General features: G+C 34.8%; 1 protein-coding gene across 1 annotated transcript in view; it reads right to left on the minus strand.

The window, feature by feature from the left end:
- The window catches only part of LOC107559663 (trafficking protein particle complex subunit 9-like), a gene marked incomplete at its 3' end in the record, with an annotated part of 86,581 nt that overhangs the window by 32,128 nt on the left and 35,401 nt on the right, over positions 1-19,052 (minus strand). Inside the window, exons 10-11 of the mRNA XM_016243563.1 lie at positions 11,123-11,249; positions 9,556-9,701 (exon numbers count right to left, since the gene is read on the minus strand). Coding sequence (XP_016099049.1) covers positions 9,556-9,701; positions 11,123-11,249 — 273 coding nt within the window. The remainder of the gene's footprint in view (positions 1-9,555; positions 9,702-11,122; positions 11,250-19,052) is intronic.

Here is a 19,052-nt window from a genome sequence, read left to right on the forward strand (position 1 = left end):
ATTAAAAAAAAAATATATATATATATATATATATATTTTTTTTTTTTATTGTTTTTGGAAACCATGATAGTTTTTTTTTACTGTATATATATATATATATACATACATACATGCATATCCAGGACAACTGTTATCAACATTAATAATCATAAAATAATAATAATAATAATAATAATAAGACAAAATCTTTCACCAAATCAACACAGAATGATTTCTGAAGGATCATGTGACACTGAAGACTGGATTAATGATGCTGAAAATTCAGTTCTGCATCACAGGAATAAATTACATTTTAAAATATATTCCAATGGAAAACAGCTATTTTAAATTATAATAGTATTTCACAATATTACTGTTTTTACTGTATTTTTGATCAAATAAATGCACCCTTAGTGAGCATGGTGTGTGTTGCTATGAATTCTGCTTTAGTTACAGTTAAACAAAAGTCACAATAAGTCTCAAAACATCTTTAAATACATAAATTGTATTTGTTTTATTATAAATTAAAGAAGCCTACTTATGTTTAGTGCTTTTATCGAGCACTGTAGTCTGCAGAAAGAATGATCTCTCGATTTAAAATCGATGGCATTTCGAGGAGACGATTTACACGGCGACTTTGATCACTAACCTCACAAAACTCCACACACTCCATAAGATAAAAAAATTGACTTTACGTCAAGAGAGACCTAAACTCCCCTCCCTCTGTTGGTAAGACTTTCCTATGTAGCCAAGAAAGGCATCGCTCTCATTTTATGATTCAAGATGCAAACAGAATCAGGCAGAACTTGGCGGCCTCGAAACCTATTCTCCGCCTGTGCAATTATAGGAAAACCCATCTCCTGTTATATAAGCCCCTTTATTTTACAGCAAACATCAATCTCGGTTATAGAATCTGACGTGGAAGGCAAAGCACTACACAGAGCATTAAATATTCTGTTAGTCTGCAGCTGCGGCGCTGGACAGATGAGCAGAGGCGGCTGTTTATCTGATCAGAGGAAGAAATGAGAGAGGTAGAGGAGGAGACAAATGCGTCGAAATGCTAAATGCCCCTCAGTGCTGACAATTCACTCTCCATTCTGTCCAGAGAACCAAGATGCCCGAAAATTTACGGAAGCTTTCGCAAGGGCAGCTTTTGTGAGGGTGACTGTCAAACTTTCTAAAAAGCAACGCACTAGAGAGACAAAGCTTGAGAAGATTCCAATGGAACTTCCTGAAATTGTATTTTGATGAAGGTGCGAGATTCGTGTTGGGCCGAACCGATGGCTTCACTCCAGAAAGCTGTGGGCTGTCTGAAAGACTGAATCACAGGTGTGTAAACAACAGGGTTTAGAGTTTAAACGCTGCAAGAAAATAATGTACTGTAGTACACGCAGGACCACTGGGACATACGAGTAGGATTTCTTTTTTGCACAGCCAGGAGTGTAAAACACACTAAATAATCAACAGCATGATATAAAGAGCAACCAGTATCTTCCACCCCATTTAAGTGAATAAAAACATTCCTGAAGAAGAGACTTTTATGAGCCACTTAATTTGACCCATTTTAAAAACATTTCAGAATTACTGAATCTCATGAGCCGGTTCTTTTTTGTGAATCAAAAACATTCCAGATTCCTGAACAAATGATTCTTATGAATGGGTTCTTTTTTGGGATTAGAAAACCTTTTAGAATGACTGAATTCTTATGAGCTGGTTCATTTTAGTGAATCAAAGACATTTCTGATTCTCAAACAAAAGATTGTTATGACTCTTATGAGTCAGTATTTTTAGCAAATAAAAAACATTCATGCTGGTTGTTTTTATAGAATCAATATTACAAAACAAGTTATTCTGATGAGCCAGGTTTTACTGAATCAAAAAATGCCCAAAATGGCATTACATCCCCATTGACTTTAATTATATGGAAAAATAGTTTTCAAAATATCTTATTTTGTGTTCCACAGAAGGCCAATTATTGGATTATACTTATGCCACCCCAAAAAAAGACAATGAAAAGTCATTAAAAATTTTCCGCACTTTCTACAAGAACTGCTTAAATGGAATTCTCTCATAATTTGGCAAAGGAATTGCATTTCTCCCCAATATTTCTTCCTGAATCATTAATGGAACTAGAATTGATCATTTATTTGCGATTTCCCTCATCCCCGTTCAAGTTGCACACAAGAAAAAAAATTCTCAAAATAATTTGGCAAATGCTTCAAAAACATTTCCTACTTCAGTCTCATCAGTCAAATACAATTATGCACATATACCTTGTTGAATTAGTTAATGCACGACTAAATGTACCTCACGCAACCCCTGCCTCTGTGTGTGTGTGTTTGTGGAGGCTGTTCGTTTTGATAAAGGTCTTCTCTCCAGAGACATCTGGTGTGTGTGAGTCAGACTGCTTTCTGACAAGAACGAGAGAGCAACAGAACAGCAAAAAAAACACCATCTATAGTTGATTCGGCACAAACACGCACTAACTAGATTACATATCAACACCACAGAGTGAGAAACAGACACACAATCCAAAATCAATGCAACCATGTTCTTTTCGGTTCTCAAATCAAACCGGGGAGGTTTCCCTGGGTGGCCAAATTTTGAGTTGTGCGGGGCAGCGGAGCGTCATCACCACATAAAATATTCAAACCAATGGAGCCTTGACGGAAAAACAACAAACAAGTGACATTTTTCATCGCCCCAAAGATTTTTCTGTCAGGGAAAGTGTGTGACTCAGAGCCGTTAGCCTTGGGTGCTCGGCTTACCCCTAGACAGGCGTGACACATCCCCTCCTGCCTGTGGCATTCTGGGAAGTTATTAAGCGGGCTCGTACCAATCAAATAAGAAGGAGGATCGTGTAATGCGGCTCGTTTACAAGCCCTGTTTCACACAGGAAAGTGCGTGGGAGCCGTTAAGCAAGAAACAAATGACTTTGAGGAAAATGGGACTTCGAGGAGTAATTTGAGACACGATCCCTGTGTTGGAGGAATACTAGAGTGGTGACGTCCTGTCACGACTGTGACGTGAAGAACTATTTTCTGTAGAGTCTGTGGCATTTATTACAAAGAAAAACATATCTTTAACACATTTTCACATGAACAACATCCAGTAAAAATACTAATTCAGATTTCAAGAACCTTAATGGGATAGTTCAGACAAAAATAAATATTCTGTCATCATTTACTCACTCTCATGTTGATCCAAGCCTGTATGACTTTCACAAAAGAATTGATTTTGAAAAACGCTAAAGGTCCTTTTATTATATGGACCAAAACAAAAATGTAAATGATGACTTCATTTCGATACGTTCATCACTGAACAAAATGAAAACTTGCAGTGAGTGAGTCAGTGAGATTCAGTGAGTTCATTCTGTAAAGCATTCATCAGGCTGATCCAAACTAGTATCTTGTGAATCATTTTGAACAATTCATTAAAGAAACGGCTCATAAGAGTCAGTGGCTGTGTCCGAAATTGCCCCCTATACCCTTAAATAGGGCACTATTTGAGGGAACAGCCATTTTTAGTGGTGTCCGAAACCATAGTGGACGTTCTCGAGTGCACTCATTCAATCCCACAATGCACTGCAAAAACGAGTGTACAACTGGTGCACCCTCAACGGCTAGAGAATGCCCATAATGCACAGTGAGAGTCACGCGTCGAATGAATTCCCGCATCTCGCCAGAAGATGGCGCCTGCAGCTGAATAATCAATCCGTTCATTTTTACAAAGCGCTCATCCACGGCGTACAGCATAACGTACAACACGGGTATAAATTCATTGTAAATTGATTGTTAAATTGTTTGATTAGGGTTTATACATAATTTCCGTGACAGAGTTCAAGATAAATCCTTTAATCTTACTACTGGAGCTGCTAGTTTGCTAGTTTCAAATGATTAATAAACAGCAAGCACAAACTATGCAAAAGCGGCATTCCTTCCGGTGCAGACAGGGTCTGAATTCACTACTCGTTTTCATTCACTCCTTCTAGTGAACTGAATTAGTGACCTAATGTAGGGAATAGTGAATGAGGGTATAGGGGGCGATTTCGGACACAGCCAGGTAGTTAGTTCATTAGGTAAAGATTCATCAGACTGATTCAAACTGGCATCTTGTGAATCTCTCTGAATGATTCAAGAATCTGCTCATAAGAGTCACTCACATTTGTAGAGCATCACCATTGAAAACAGACAGGGAGCTAAGTCATATCTGATGTTAAAGATTTTTTTCACCAGTCTTATCGCCTGCTAGGCAAAAATCATATGATAAATTACACTAGGGTTGGGTGATGTGTCAAAAATATCTTATCGATAATCGCCTTTAAAAATATCGCCATATCCGATAATATTGTCTACCTAAGCCCCACCTCCACCACGCCCGCCCCCGCCGAGACAACATTGCCGACATGCACCATAAACACACACCATGTTCAGTTTGGTCTTAATTATTGCCACAAAGTTTGGTTTTACTTTTCTTAGTTTGTGCTTAAACTAACAGAAAATATTAGCTTTGCTGTTATTTTGGTGTTGCTAATAATTTCCCCTCTATTCTTATCAAATTTGTGTTTGAAATGAATTTCGTTTTTGTTGAGGAAAAATAATAGAACTCAATTTTAAGTTCATCATGGTGAAGTTAGACATTCTGGCGGTGATTGTAAGAATGATAAATGCATGTTGATGTCATAGGCCTATAATAATGTCTTGAATAAAATATGCCGATGTTTCTCTTTCTTTTTGGCATTATTGCCTGTGTAGACACATTTCATGATGGTAAGTTTAATTTCCTTAATTATAACAACTGCAGCGTTGTTTTTAAACTTGTAGTCAAGTTATAACGTATTTGATATTTATCATGTATGATGACTAAAATCATGCAGGGATTAAAAACTAATTTTTTCCTTTCTGGTAGCCTTCTAGTTCGGAGGTTTCTTTTGGCCCGTTTTTAACTAAATAAAAATAACTGCTTTCTTTATTTAGAAGCAGGGTCATTTAAATTTAATTTCTGCATTGTAATTTTTATCATTTTTATTTTATTAATCAAAATACAACGCCCACAATATAATATTCAGTGTTGGGCTGCTGAAACTGAACGTGTGCATTTTGAGGGGCGAGCTGAGAAACCTATAATGGCTTCATCCGTTTACAACAAAACTTTATAGTTTTGTTGCAAATGAATTAAGAATTTATAGTGCTATATCTCAGCTTAATTAAAATAATTATATTGTATTCACGGTCTAAAAAATCTGTAAAAAATTTTGCACTGAAATGTGCGCTGAAGGAATTTGCGTATTTTAATTATACCTGTCATGTTTGTGGTTTTTCATCATTATACAGTCTGTTTAAATAAATATTCAGAAACACATGGAGTGCTACTTTTTGTCTGTTTTCTGTTTAACTTTTATTAAACTGCAGATCAAAATAGAATAGGCCTATACCCTTAAAGGCACAATATGTAAGATTTTTTTATTAAAATAGCCAAAAACCACTAGAACAGAGTTATATATTTTGCTGACTTGTGTACTTACATTATCCCAAATGTTTCGAAGAATGTTTAAATCCAGAGAAATAAGCAATTTTAACTAGTGACACGGACCGTGTCCATAGTGTTATTGTGTCGCCTGCCAATGACGTCATAACCCCTCGATTTCCCAAAGACGCTTTAATATGTTATGCGTTTTATTAGACAGGTGACGACCGCACAGAGTAGCATTATAACAGAACTTTCAAATGTATCTAGTATGATAAAACAGCACTGCTTTTTTTCCCCCCACATACGCACGACCGGAAGGAGCGGAAGCGGTCGACTGTGGCATGATAAAGGCTCCACTGCTTTCGAGCCATGTGTTTTCAGGGGCCTCGTTTCGCTTCGACGGCTTTCAGCCTCACCCTGCTTCATTCTACTACGTTAATAAATCATTAGCTCATTCATGAACATGATTTGTGCCCGAGTCCCGTCGGATTGCATGGGCTGTGGGGATGAAGACGACAACTCCCATGATTCCACACTCAGTCACGGCGTCATCAAACTACGCCTTTGCTTCTTTGTTTATTTTGAATACACGCCCTCTAGCGGCAAAAAATTACATATTGTGCCTTTAATAAGGATAAATTATATTGGAACGCATCTCCAAAATAATCGCATACACAGATGCACGTTCCCATTACAGTAGTCGGCGCCGAACAACAGACAAATAAAATATAAACTTACAAAAAAGTTACAAAAGTGATTCAGTCAAGATCAGTGAGGAATTTTCTTTTCTTTTGTTCTTTGATTAACATTAATGACTGGCGGCAGCGGCTGCTGTCAATGCACCGATCCAATACACCCTTGTTTTCTTTCTCAACTCTTTACGTTCACTTAAGACATAACCGATTGTATTTATGGGACATTTTGATATAATTCTGTGTGTATTTGTCCATTTGAATGTGTAAGAATGCGAGAAAGAGAGCTCAGTCCAGTTTTTGCGTATATAAGAGGGGCTTTTGTGCGTGCGCTTTGCGTGTGTGTGTGTGTGTGTGCGCAGCACAGAAAACAGCGCACAAGTGCAGAAGTGAGTTCTATTTCGTCTTCTTGCAGTTGAATCTTTTGAAATCACAATAAATGCGCATACAGAAATCGAGAAGCAGAAACGAAACGCAATTTTATAACAAGTAATTTGATTCCTGACCTGCATCTGACCTGATTCCCGAAATTGGAATAGCTTTTCGATTCCCAACCCTCCTACTAAATTATTTAATTCTTGCATGCAAAAAGACCTGTATGGAGACTATGGGGCTATGTAAAATATTTTTTGCACCTTACTAGGTTTATCATTTGTCATTGTTTTTTGATGTCGATAATCGTCTGTTACCTGACTGTTGACATCGACATCGCGATACTTATGCGACATCGTCGATATACGATAATATCGTCATATCGCCCAGCCCTAAATTACACTGAAAAAAAAACTGGTATAGAGACAATTTTCACTCAGAAATTGCTGGTAAAATTCACAAGCAACTACAAAGAAACAGCAAGTTAACACACTGAATTAGACATTACATTTCGTAGAAAAACTGAAATACTATTTTCTTGTAGTCCGATAATGTCTTTCACGGTGTACTAATAATAAGCATAAAGAATAAAAAAAAACAGTGCTGCTTGACTTGCAAAAGCCACTTAAAAGGCAAATACGTTGACATTTTTTAAAAGAAAATGAAGCAGGATCTGACTGATTCCATTGAAGCCAAAGCCAAACAAATCCAAGTGGCATTTCAGTGAAGCCGCACTCAAAAGCGGAAGTACGTGGCACTAATTTAACCCTGATTGGAAATTATTCAATTATGTAAACTACTAGAATGATTCGGTTTTGAATGTGAATTTCCTCGTCTTTTCATTCTCTTGCTCCCTCCATCCCTCTTGGGAAAACTATCTCTTGACGTTTAGATGCTGGTGTAATCAACCGGAAATTGAGGCAACTCTAAACCTCGCTTCAACAGCAGAAAGACGAAGTCTTCAGGAAAGTGCCCACCTGTGTCGATTCTCCCCGCCCACCTGTGACTAACCACGACCCGTGACGGAAGCAGTTGACTAACCGCTCCGACGTAATTGAGAGTGAAATCAGGACCATTGGGAGTATCCAAGTGGTCATGGGATAGCACATGAAAAAAAATAAATAAAAACAGGCACTCGCAGCAGACGTTGGTGGGTTTTGGCAGAATGAAATAAGACAGGCTGGAAACAGCCATCTGACTCTTATACAACATGATTTGTTTGAAAAGTCGGGGCAACCTCACACTGAACAGCCATCTGTCTTCATAAGATTCCTGCCAGTTCCTCAGGGCCCCTACGATCCAAAAATACACCCAAAAAATCCACAACAAAACAATAGAACTCAAGAAAGTTACGCCCAGAGTGAGAGATTAGATACAGTCTATAAATTTAATATGAATCTGGAGGAGCTTGAACTATAAATAGACATTTTACTGACATGAAGACTGAGTGAACGATTATTAGAGTGATATATCTTTGACATGAAAGCTGACAGGAAATAATTTTCAAAAAAGTATCAAAAAGTAAAAACCATGTTTTCTGGATATGCAGCATATATTATATTATATTATTATTTTATATTATATTAACCAGTAATAACAGGTGTAAGGTATATAAAACAATTGGTAGTCAAAAAATACCATGGCAAATATCAGTGTACCATGGTAATACCATCACTAATAGTACTAAACAGTACTATGGGTTTTTTCAAAGTACCACAGTATTAACATCTGATAAACTTGCAGTACCACGGTATTTTGATATAGACAGTTATCATATTCAAATACCATGGTATCATCATTGTATTTGTTGAAGTACCTCAGAGTAGCACAACTACAAACAAGTAGCAAAAAGTACCATGAAATTCCTGGAGTACATGCAAATACCATTTAAATACTACAATGTATATCAAACTATCACAGTATCATGGTACTGCATGAAAATCCCATGGTATAGGAATATAATAAAATCTAAATATGTGACCCTGGACCACAAAACCAGTCTTAAGTGTCAATTTTTCAAAATTGAGATTTATACATCATCTGAAAGCTGATAAATAAGCTTTCCATTGATGTATGGTTTGTTAGGATAGGACAATATTTGTTTTTTTTATATATATATTTTATACAACTATTTGAAAATCTGGAATCTGAAGGTGCAAAAAAATCGAAATATTGAGAAAATCGCCTTTAAAGTTGTCCAACTGAAGTTCTTAGCAATGCATTTTACTAATCAGTAAAATGCAGTTTTAATATATTTACAGTAGGAAATTTACAAAATATCTTCATGGAGCATGATCTTTACTTAATATCCTAATGATTTTTGGCATAAAAGAAAAATCTATCATTTTGACCCATACAATGTATGTTTGGCTATTGCTATAAATATACCCCAGCGACTTAAGACTGGTTTCGTGGTCCAGGGTCACATATAATTATCAAAAGTACTATAGTAATTGCCGAACTGTACCATGATACTTTGATATATACCGTGGTACTGTATGATAATTATAGTCAACTACTATGGTACCTCATGGCATGCCTTGAAGTACCACACTTGAAACTACTAGAAGTTGCTGGGAGTACCATGTTAATATGATATGAAACTGTGACATATATATCAAAGAATCATGGTATTACCATGAAATACTATCACAGTACAAGTGTTCTGCTATTTGTCTTAATAAGTCTATAAATAATAGAGCCTGTGCCATGTGATGCTGCTTAAGAGATCCAGAAAACACTTCATCTCTTTCCAGCCACCTCCGACTGCCAACAGGGAAAGAGACAACTTAATGACAGCACCTGTCATAAACATGAATCGAATAGACCACGTGGAAACACAATGGTGTGTGTTTAGTTTAGAATCTTTTAAACAGTAATTAAGATTGCTGCGAAAGCCCATCAGAGCAATACCACCCCACATAAACAGTGTGTGAGGTTAAAACTCAAAGATCATGCTAATATACCGTAATTAAAGTTTCAGAGAAAACAATAACTCACACAGAGGAAGTTTAAGAGAGATCTGAGAAGAAAAACTACTCACCGATCTTCTTTGAGCGCTCGTCTCCTCTGCTGTGGATCGTGATTGGAGAGTAGATGAATGGGCTGGCGCTGGACATGCCCTGTCCCAGAAGACTTTTCACCTTATGAGGACGTAGACTCACTGGCAGGTTCAGCAGAGAAACGGATCTAAAAATCAATCAAAAAACAGAGAGGGTTAGGCCTGTTTCACATATTGAGTAAGCAGAAAGGACCTGGAAGAAGTCTCTTCTGCTCACCAAGCCTGAAATTATTTGATCATAAATACAGTAAAAACGGTAATATTGTGAAATATTACTACAATTTAAATAACCGTTTTATTTTTTTATATATTTAAAAATATGATTTATTCCTGTGATGCAGCGCTGAATTTTCAGCATCATTACTCCAGTCTTCAGTGTCACATGATCCTTCAGAAATCATTCTAATATGCTCATTTGCAATGCGTTATATTTTTGTGAAAACCGTGAAACACTCCTTTCAGGATTCTTTGACAAATATAAAGTCCAAAAGAACTAAAACTGTCACTTTTATTTACCAATTTAATGCATCCTTGCTGAATAAAAGTATTATCTTACTGACCACAAACTTTTTAACGGTAGTCTAAAACTTACACTGAACAAAATTATAAACACAACACTTTTGTTTTTGCCCCCATGAACAACTCAGCTTTAGAGCTTAAATGTCTCATAACACTGTTGCCAGAGCAACAACATCTCTGACCAGCAAACAGCAGTTTAATACTGACATTTATGCTTTCCTATAAAACAACAATCTCTCTTGTGAGACGGCAAGATTTCATTCTGGAACTTTTTAAAGATATGTCTAGAATTCGCCCTCCGTGTAAATTCTGGCGAGCAAGATATTGCATGTTAACGACATGTGAAGAGGGAGATAAATATCAGGAGAAACACAGCTTGTCTGAAGTTTTATAATTAAATATCCCTTAATAGAATAAATTAAGGAATTTTAACAACTCAAAAAATCAAAAAAACAAGCTCTTCAGAGAGGAGCGCTTAGAGGAATGGAGACTTCAATCAAGCGAACATGTTCAGCTTTAGCTTGGTGGGATTATGAAATACATCTGTTAAACACATTTATAGGCCTTTCTTTCCTACACACAAAGAACATCAGCAGCTTCCTTGGGACAGATGAAAGGATACGAGAAGTTATGTGCTTTCCATTAAAATGTTTAATTTGGGGAGAATAAAAAGCTGCATATTTCATTTTCATACAGCTTTCTTGTGGCTCACAGCCCAACAAACTTCAAAAATGTTTTAAACCACAGTCAGAGTTCAAATGAATCATTTTTCACACACTGAGTTGTGGAAATACACCATCAAAACCCAGTGAGTGGGCATTGAGATAAAAGTGTTCAAATAAACAATAAAACATTTTGTTTTCATGGAAAATGGACATATTAGACTATGGAATCTTTAAAGGGACAGAAACAAAAATCAGCCTATTTAATAGTAAAGATCAGACTAGGAGTAGAATATGGTCATACAAAATTAAATCATGACTGTATTGGAACAGGGATGTAAGGGGAAAACAACAAAAGGCCCACTCACCTGACGATGGGCAGTTTGGTGAAAGGAACAGGAGGAAGTTTGAGTCCATCAGGAAGGCTGATCACCTCCATTCCACCCGGGCACTTTGACGTATAGTTCTCCAAACTCTGGGTCACTTCTTTTTTCTCTGTGGAAAGAGAAGAGAACATGCAAGTAAAAAATAATAATCTACAAATAAATAATATCATATATAAATAAATTATATATTATTTTTATTTTTCTAAATAAAATATAAAAAGTAATATAAGAAAAAAAAAAAGTAAATTAAAAATAAAATGGTAACACTTAAAATGGTGCATTATAAACTGTATTTCTAACATATTATACACATTAACATTTCATTTTACATTTAAATGTATCATAACAACAACAATTAAAAAAATCAATAAATTAAATAAAAACATTGTTATTGTTGTTACTACTATTACTATAAGTAGCAGTAATAGTTTTCATTTATATATAACTTTTTATATATAAAATAATAATAATAATATAAAATGTTAGAAATGTAAAATAAAATAATAATTATTATTATTATAAATATTGTATATATAAAATAAAGCTTTATAATAAATAATAAGAATACAAAATGTTATTTCAAAATAATAATAATAACAACAATTTTTATTATTATTGTTATTCTTTGAAAAATAAAGCTTTATAAACAATAATAAAAAATGTTTTTCAAAATAATAATAATAAACAAGTATAATTATTATTTTAAATATTTTATATTTAAAATAAAGCTTTATAAATAAAATGTCTTATAAAACAACTTGTAATCAGTAAAATATTCTTGTAAACAATTGTACACATAGACAAATGGATATGGTACTAAAATCGGATTGGTTGAGCTATAAAAACTAGCATTCTTCCTGAAACATCACAAGAGCTAACACCACACCTCATATATCAGCAGATCATCAATGCATCTAAAGTGCATCGAGAGCCCCAAGGGTGAAATTACCCACAATCCTCAATCACAGGTCTCTAGCTCAGAGCCAGATATAAATTTAACAAGGCAAATAATCGGAGCGTCTGTACATCATGAAGGGAGACGTGCATGGCTAACGATCGGTCTATTTTAAGCTCAGTTTCCACAGGTGAGCATCGTATTGACTTACTGCTCTGTCTATAAAAATGTTTACGGCCTCACTCTGCCATCAATTCACACCTCACAGCCATTCCGATAAAACCAATGATCCCGGTGCAGTTAGAATCCAATCCAAGCGCTCGGAAAGAATCCCTGCTGCACTGAGCAACAGGCATGCAACGCATTAGAGACGAGATAAATATAATGGACGGACGTATTGTTATCGTGCATATTATTATTATTATTATTAATAACACAAAATGTTATAAATAATGTAAAATAATTCCTATTATTATACATTGTTCCTTATTGTTATTGCTATGTTTATTATTATTATTAATATTTTATATAAAAATCAAATACAAATATGAATCATAACTTATTTCCTAATATATAAAAATATATAAAATAATACAATAATACAAAACAATAATACAAATTTGAAATGTAATCATTACTATTATTTATATTATTTATAAAGCTTTATAAATAATAAGAATACAAAATGTAACATTTAACATTTAAAATATTATTATTATTATCATCATTTTCACTACTACTACTACTACTAAATTAAACGTTAATTGTTAAACAAACAAAAGGAATCCTTTACACCCTGAACAGATGGGAATTGAAAGCTTCATAAAATAGTTGCTGGCAGACTTGCAGCCCCTGTGGCAGGCGGGAAGGTCTGACTAACTTATAGCTGCCATAAATTATTTAACATGACCCCAGGAAAGATCCGTCCCGTCGATATTTCTCATTCCTCACATTCACTACTACTACTACTACTACTACTAAATTAAACGTTAATTGTTAAACAAACAAAAGGAATCCTTTACACCCTGAATAGATGGGAATTGAAAGCTTCATAAAATAGTTGCTGGCAGACTTGCAGCCCCTGTGGCAGGCGGGAAGGTCTGACTAACTTATAGCTGCCATAAATTATTTAACATGACCCCAGGAAAGATCAGTCCCGTCGATATTTCTCATTCCTCACACAGGGGTGCAGCTGGCCCACGGTGAAGTGCCGTCTGAGATGGCAAGAAGGGGAAGGAGAGGATGAGAAGAGATGTAATAGACATCCTTCACAACTCATTCTCATGTTGAGGGAATAATAGATGAAAAAACCCGTCTGACTCGGAGACTACAAAAAAATGAATTCTAAGTCTCTGTGATTTTAGGACATCGAATGAGGTTAGAGGTGGTCAGTTCATCAAAAGAATGACTGTGACGCACGCAGCTAATGATATTATTGCCTTTAAATGCAAGAAAATCATGTAACAGTCTAAATGCAGTTTTTACACTTTAAATTGCCTACTGCAACAGAGACTTTTTGCACTTACATACTGTCGAAACACACAGTTCAGATCTAAAAAAACCCCGATTTAATAGATGTTCTCTCTGTGTGTTTTGTTCGTTTGACAGCACTGAAAGACACCCGTGTGCATCTTTGGATCTCCGTTGGACAGGATCTGCCTACAATTAGGTTATATAACACTAATCTCAAATAACAACAGGGAAAAACCAAACACTGACCAAAACTGACTGTATCTATTTACAGAAACCTAGCAGCCAAATCATAAAAAGACAGAAACTAACTTCTGCTTTCAATTCATTGTGCCTCTATCATGATCTCATTGTCTCTATTTTGCATACTTGGAAAGTCTCAAATAATTTCTAAAATAAAAGAAAACTCAGCCTTTTTTAGATGCAATATTGTCATGACTGTCGGTTTACATTTTTAACTATTTCTGCAGTTTCAAAAGTGGCCGATGCAGAAAGCGAAGGTTTCTATCAGTGCTTCTTGGTTGAAAAGATGATCTTGAAAAGACAAATGAGAAAAAAGAAAACTAGATTAAAAAGCCGTCAGACCAGTCAGAGCCAAAGTGATTCATATTCTTACTAATGGACACTAAAGTGTCTGAGCGATTGAGAGAAAGTGGGGAGGTGAATATGTTTCTCTTATTAAATGACGAGGGGGTCTGGCTACATAGAAAATCTCAAACCACAATAGTCTAAAAAAACAATTTTCCTCATTTAAATCCATCAAAAGGAGGAAATCACCTGTTAAAGTCATTTTGCTCTGTAATCATTTTGCTCATTTTTTGTGAAAATAAAAAAAAAAGATAGAAAACAGTAGGCATGAATCACATTTCTACACATTTTTTACAATTATTTTAAAGTGTGCTTTCAGTTATCATATCATTTTCATAGCACTTCCTTCCACGGTTCTCAGCATTCATCAAAAACATTACAACAAAAGGAACCCAACACATAAGGTATTCACAGGTACTGATATGGCCTTTGCATGTGACCCCAATTAACAGGGTGAAAAAAATGTTAATCGCTCGTTGAGATTTTCTCGTACAACATCATTGGCAATCAAATGCCATCTTTTGTGTGAAATTATTCATTTAGCAGGAAATACCTCACATGGACTTTTGCCAGCTCTTGAACAAATGAAACTAAATCTCAAAGAAAATCTTTGTCACTGATGCAGACACTCTTCTTAAATACACACCTAATTGAAATTCACTCAAATTCAGGTGAACACCTGGACAAAAAGCTGTCAAAACAGCTAATCTATAGCTAAACACAATCCAGTGCGTTATGACTATTATAAATGACATTTAATGCCATAAAATTGCACTCACAACCCATTTTACCTCCATAATATATTTACAAGTGATGAACGGCTTTTCAATGGCTGATATGCATAATTATAAATATATTTATACATATCAACCTATATATTTTATATATAGAAAACATATACTACATATATTGTATAGAAATAAAAAAAATGTATATGGAAATAAATAATATATTATATAGAAATAAATATGCATATTATAAATAAATTATTTATTTAATTTTAAAAAGGAAATAACAGCATAACCACAACCTGTTTTACTTCCATAATATGTTTACAAGTAAAAAGGGTATTGATGGGTTTTTCAATGGCTGATATGCATAATTATAAATATATTTATAAATACCATCCTATATATTTTATTTAAGAAATATATACTACATGTATTGTATGGAAATAAAGAAATATTATATGGAAAAATAAAATAAAATAAAATAAAAGCATCACCATAAAACTGCTCTCACAACCTATTTTACTTCCATAATATATTTACAATATATGTAAAAAGGGTATTAATGGGTTATTCAATGGCTGACATGCATAATTTACACATATCAAACTATATATTGCATATACAATATACGCTACACATATTGCAATGAAAAAAATAATGTATAAAAAAAATAATTATTATTATATATATATAATATTAAATGGACATAAATAAAAAAATTCAAAACTAATGATAAAAAAGAAAAAAATTCAGACCTCCCTGGTTTTGCATTCTGAAACATCAACAATTTCTTCCTTCTAGAGCATTTTAACTAAAGCGTTTCTGATGGGTCAGGACAGAAAAAAAGAAAGAGAAAGTGTCTAATGCGAAATGTCAGAGACTCAACAAAAACTCAAAACATGACTGAGCGAGTAAAAAGCCTGCAGCTGTCGGAAGAGATGAACTCGAGTGCTCAGGACTGCTGACGGGATATAAGCAGAGATGACTGTCACATAAATTATGTATAATGTTTAAGCAGGGTGCTGAAGTCCACTGCAGTGAATTTACCGACTGCGGATGAGTAACTAATCCCAACAAACACACAACATGCTGACAAATGCGTCACACTTCTCAATCAGAGAGGAAGAAATGCAAAAAAAAGCATCGCAATTTGTGAGCCACCAAAGCTGAGAGGAGATGGCAAACTGACAACTGACTCAGAAAATTGCTGTTTACAGCAGTTCAGTGAGGAGGAATAGATTGGACGTTACTATGGTCCATCGCAAGGGTCCGAGGGGTGGTTGCTATGGAAACAATCAACATTCAGGAATGTGAAGGAAAGGGCCAGTGAAGGAAAAGTGACTTGCTATACAATTTATGAGATGTTCGGATGAGGGTTTATGTCTCGTTTCATAACGTCTTCAGTCAGAACATGTTCAAACTGAACATAATTGCATGCCGTCTGATCAGGGTATAATAACTGACTTTGCACGGCCTCTGATGACACGTGGGTCACTAACTTGATATACTGCAAATTTTCGAGTCAACTATCAAATGAAAGGGTTCAGCCCATATAGGAGAGACATTAGATGAAAGAACGCAGGGAAAAAGAAACGACACGCATACAATCACATGCATATACACCATTATATGTACCTCTTAAAATATCATGAAAAACAAACTCTAATCTTTTTAAATGGGTGGTTATTATTGTCAAGACAACTATACTGTATAAGAGCCAGTGTTGTTATCCGTAACTAAAGTACTTTTAAAAAAGAAAAAAACTTTTTTGGTAATTGAAAAATAAAATAAAATAAAATAAAAAGCTGAAATTAAGCTGATAAATAAAATCAAAATAAAGCTGAAATCTAAGAACTAAAATTAAAGTCACCAAGGCAACATTAAGTTTAAGTACTAGAATTATTAAAACAAAAATAAAAATAAATTAAAACTAAATATAAATATTTTTAAACAATGATAATAAAAAATACATAAAATCCTAAAAAGCATGCTAAAATTTAAAGGAAATGTGAAAATATTAAAATAAAACGATGCTAAATAATAATAAATGCTACAATAGTACAAAAAAATACTCAAATAACACTGATAACAGCTGCAGTTCTGGCGCAGCCATCAGTATACTGTACAATGCGACATACATTCACATCAAATGTTAACTCTGCAGTAAAGTTACTCACGGGACACTGCACTTATATGTGCAATCACAAAAGTACATTATTAGCATCTGATTAAACATTTAATTCACGTGCTGTTCTGACATGCGTTTTTTCTGAGCGCATATACACATTAAGCACGCGCACACCACCCACTAAAACAGCGCCTCATTACTAGACTAAGTTGTCTTTCGCATCTGATTGTTTTTGCATCTAATACTGTCAAAAACACACAAGGTTTACATTTAACAGTTGGCTGTCTAAAATGAAAGTAAACAGTTGAGAGAGAAAGGGATGCGTGCAGCTCTTAAAGCGACAGTACTAAACATGCTGCCGCTTGACATTAAAGGAATAGTTCACCCAAAAATTTAATTTGTCATTATTTGCTCACTCACATTGTCCCAAACCTATATTCATTTCTTTCTTGTGAACAAAAAAAACAATATTTTGAAGAATATGGGTTACCAAACGGTCTTATTTTTTTAATAGACCCTTTTCACATTTCCGGGTTTCTCAGCAGCGGAAGTCGTCATAGATGGGTAAATCTATAGTGGTGAATGGGAGACTACCACAAATAATAATAATAATATAAAATGTTAGAATATATATATATATATTGCATTCCCATTTGTTCAAATAGCAAAAGAAAACCTCCATGATAATATTTTCATGACTTTCAAAAAATAAAGAAAGAAAGAAATAAAGAAAGAAATTTACCGTCACTCCCATAGACACAGTATTAGAAACACCCTCGCATTAGCGTTAATTAGTTTTTTTGTAATTTGATGCAAAAGTAATATAATACAAAATATAGTGTTATATATGTACATGCATTTAAAAAAATGAAAATTTTAAAAACTTTGGAGGATTTATGATGCTGAAGACCATTGAAATGTGTCATCACAGTCTTGTGAAAAGGGTCCATAACAAAGATAAAATAATGACAAGGATTTTTATCTTCGCCCACTTTGGCCTAAATGTCTGCCATTCATTTTTTATATTTTGTTGAGGTGTAGGAGGTGTTATGTTTCTGCACTCTTCCATTTTTATAGAAAATAAAGAAAAAATTAGCTTGTACATAACAGATAGTTTGTTTAAAACCATTTTTATGATGGTTTGTATTTTTTGTGCTCTTTGGAACATCAATGTTTGTTTAAAGGTCACATATTGTACACCTTTTTGGAGTTTTATTTTAGGTTTTGATGTCCTTAAGAATATATATTTGCGGTATAAGTACCAAAAACCATCTCAATATATTTTTACAGCTCCTCTCTCAGGAGCTCTGCTGAGAGCAGGTCGATTTTTTTAATATTCATGAGCCTCTCTTCTGATTGGCCTGTGGTGTTCTGAGTGACGCACGGCCAGGCCAACCACAGGTAACTAGGGTCAGCCGACGTCACAGCGCTAGCTGGAGTCAGCAAAACAAAGGGGAAACTGGAGGCGGCCCATTCAAACCAGCGTAGATTCGGTAACATAAGGAGCTTAAAATATGATCTTGTTGTGATGTTGGGTGCCAGAATCGACGTAATACATCCTCAAATTAGAAATTTGATCGCATATCTGCTACCACTGCAAGACAAAAAACAGATGACAGCTGTGATTAAACGCGATAAAACGAGCAGACTGGACAGAAACGCACACTTCTTATCAGAAAAGGTTCAATAAAGTATTGTCTTTTGTTGTTATGGGTTATGGGCGTCTACAGATTTCTTGCCATATGTCTGTGTTTCTTGCATCTCACGACTATGTAGTGTATGAAATAATGTCTGTTTTACACACATGCCACACTATGGAACGATATTCCGGACAATTTTCAAATAGAATAGCAAATTGTATTTTCAATTGCGTTTTCAATATGTGGACGCATAAATTGTGACATAATCCAAATGCAATTGCAAATCCTGCATTACCGTTTGCATTTTCGCTTTCGCGAACGCACAGTGACTGCCAAATTTCAAATGAAAAAGCAAAGTCCATTTGCAACTGTATTTCCCATGTCTTAGGAGTTACGAGCCTGTCATATTTAAATAGCAATATTAATTACCACCTCTGCTTTTTCACTCTCGCTGCGTCGC

Source organism: Sinocyclocheilus grahami, unplaced genomic scaffold (genome assembly GCF_001515645.1).
Source record: "Sinocyclocheilus grahami isolate Dianchi unplaced genomic scaffold, SAMN03320097.WGS_v1.1 scaffold695.1, whole genome shotgun sequence".
NCBI classification, from domain to species: Eukaryota; Metazoa; Chordata; class Actinopteri; order Cypriniformes; family Cyprinidae; genus Sinocyclocheilus; species Sinocyclocheilus grahami.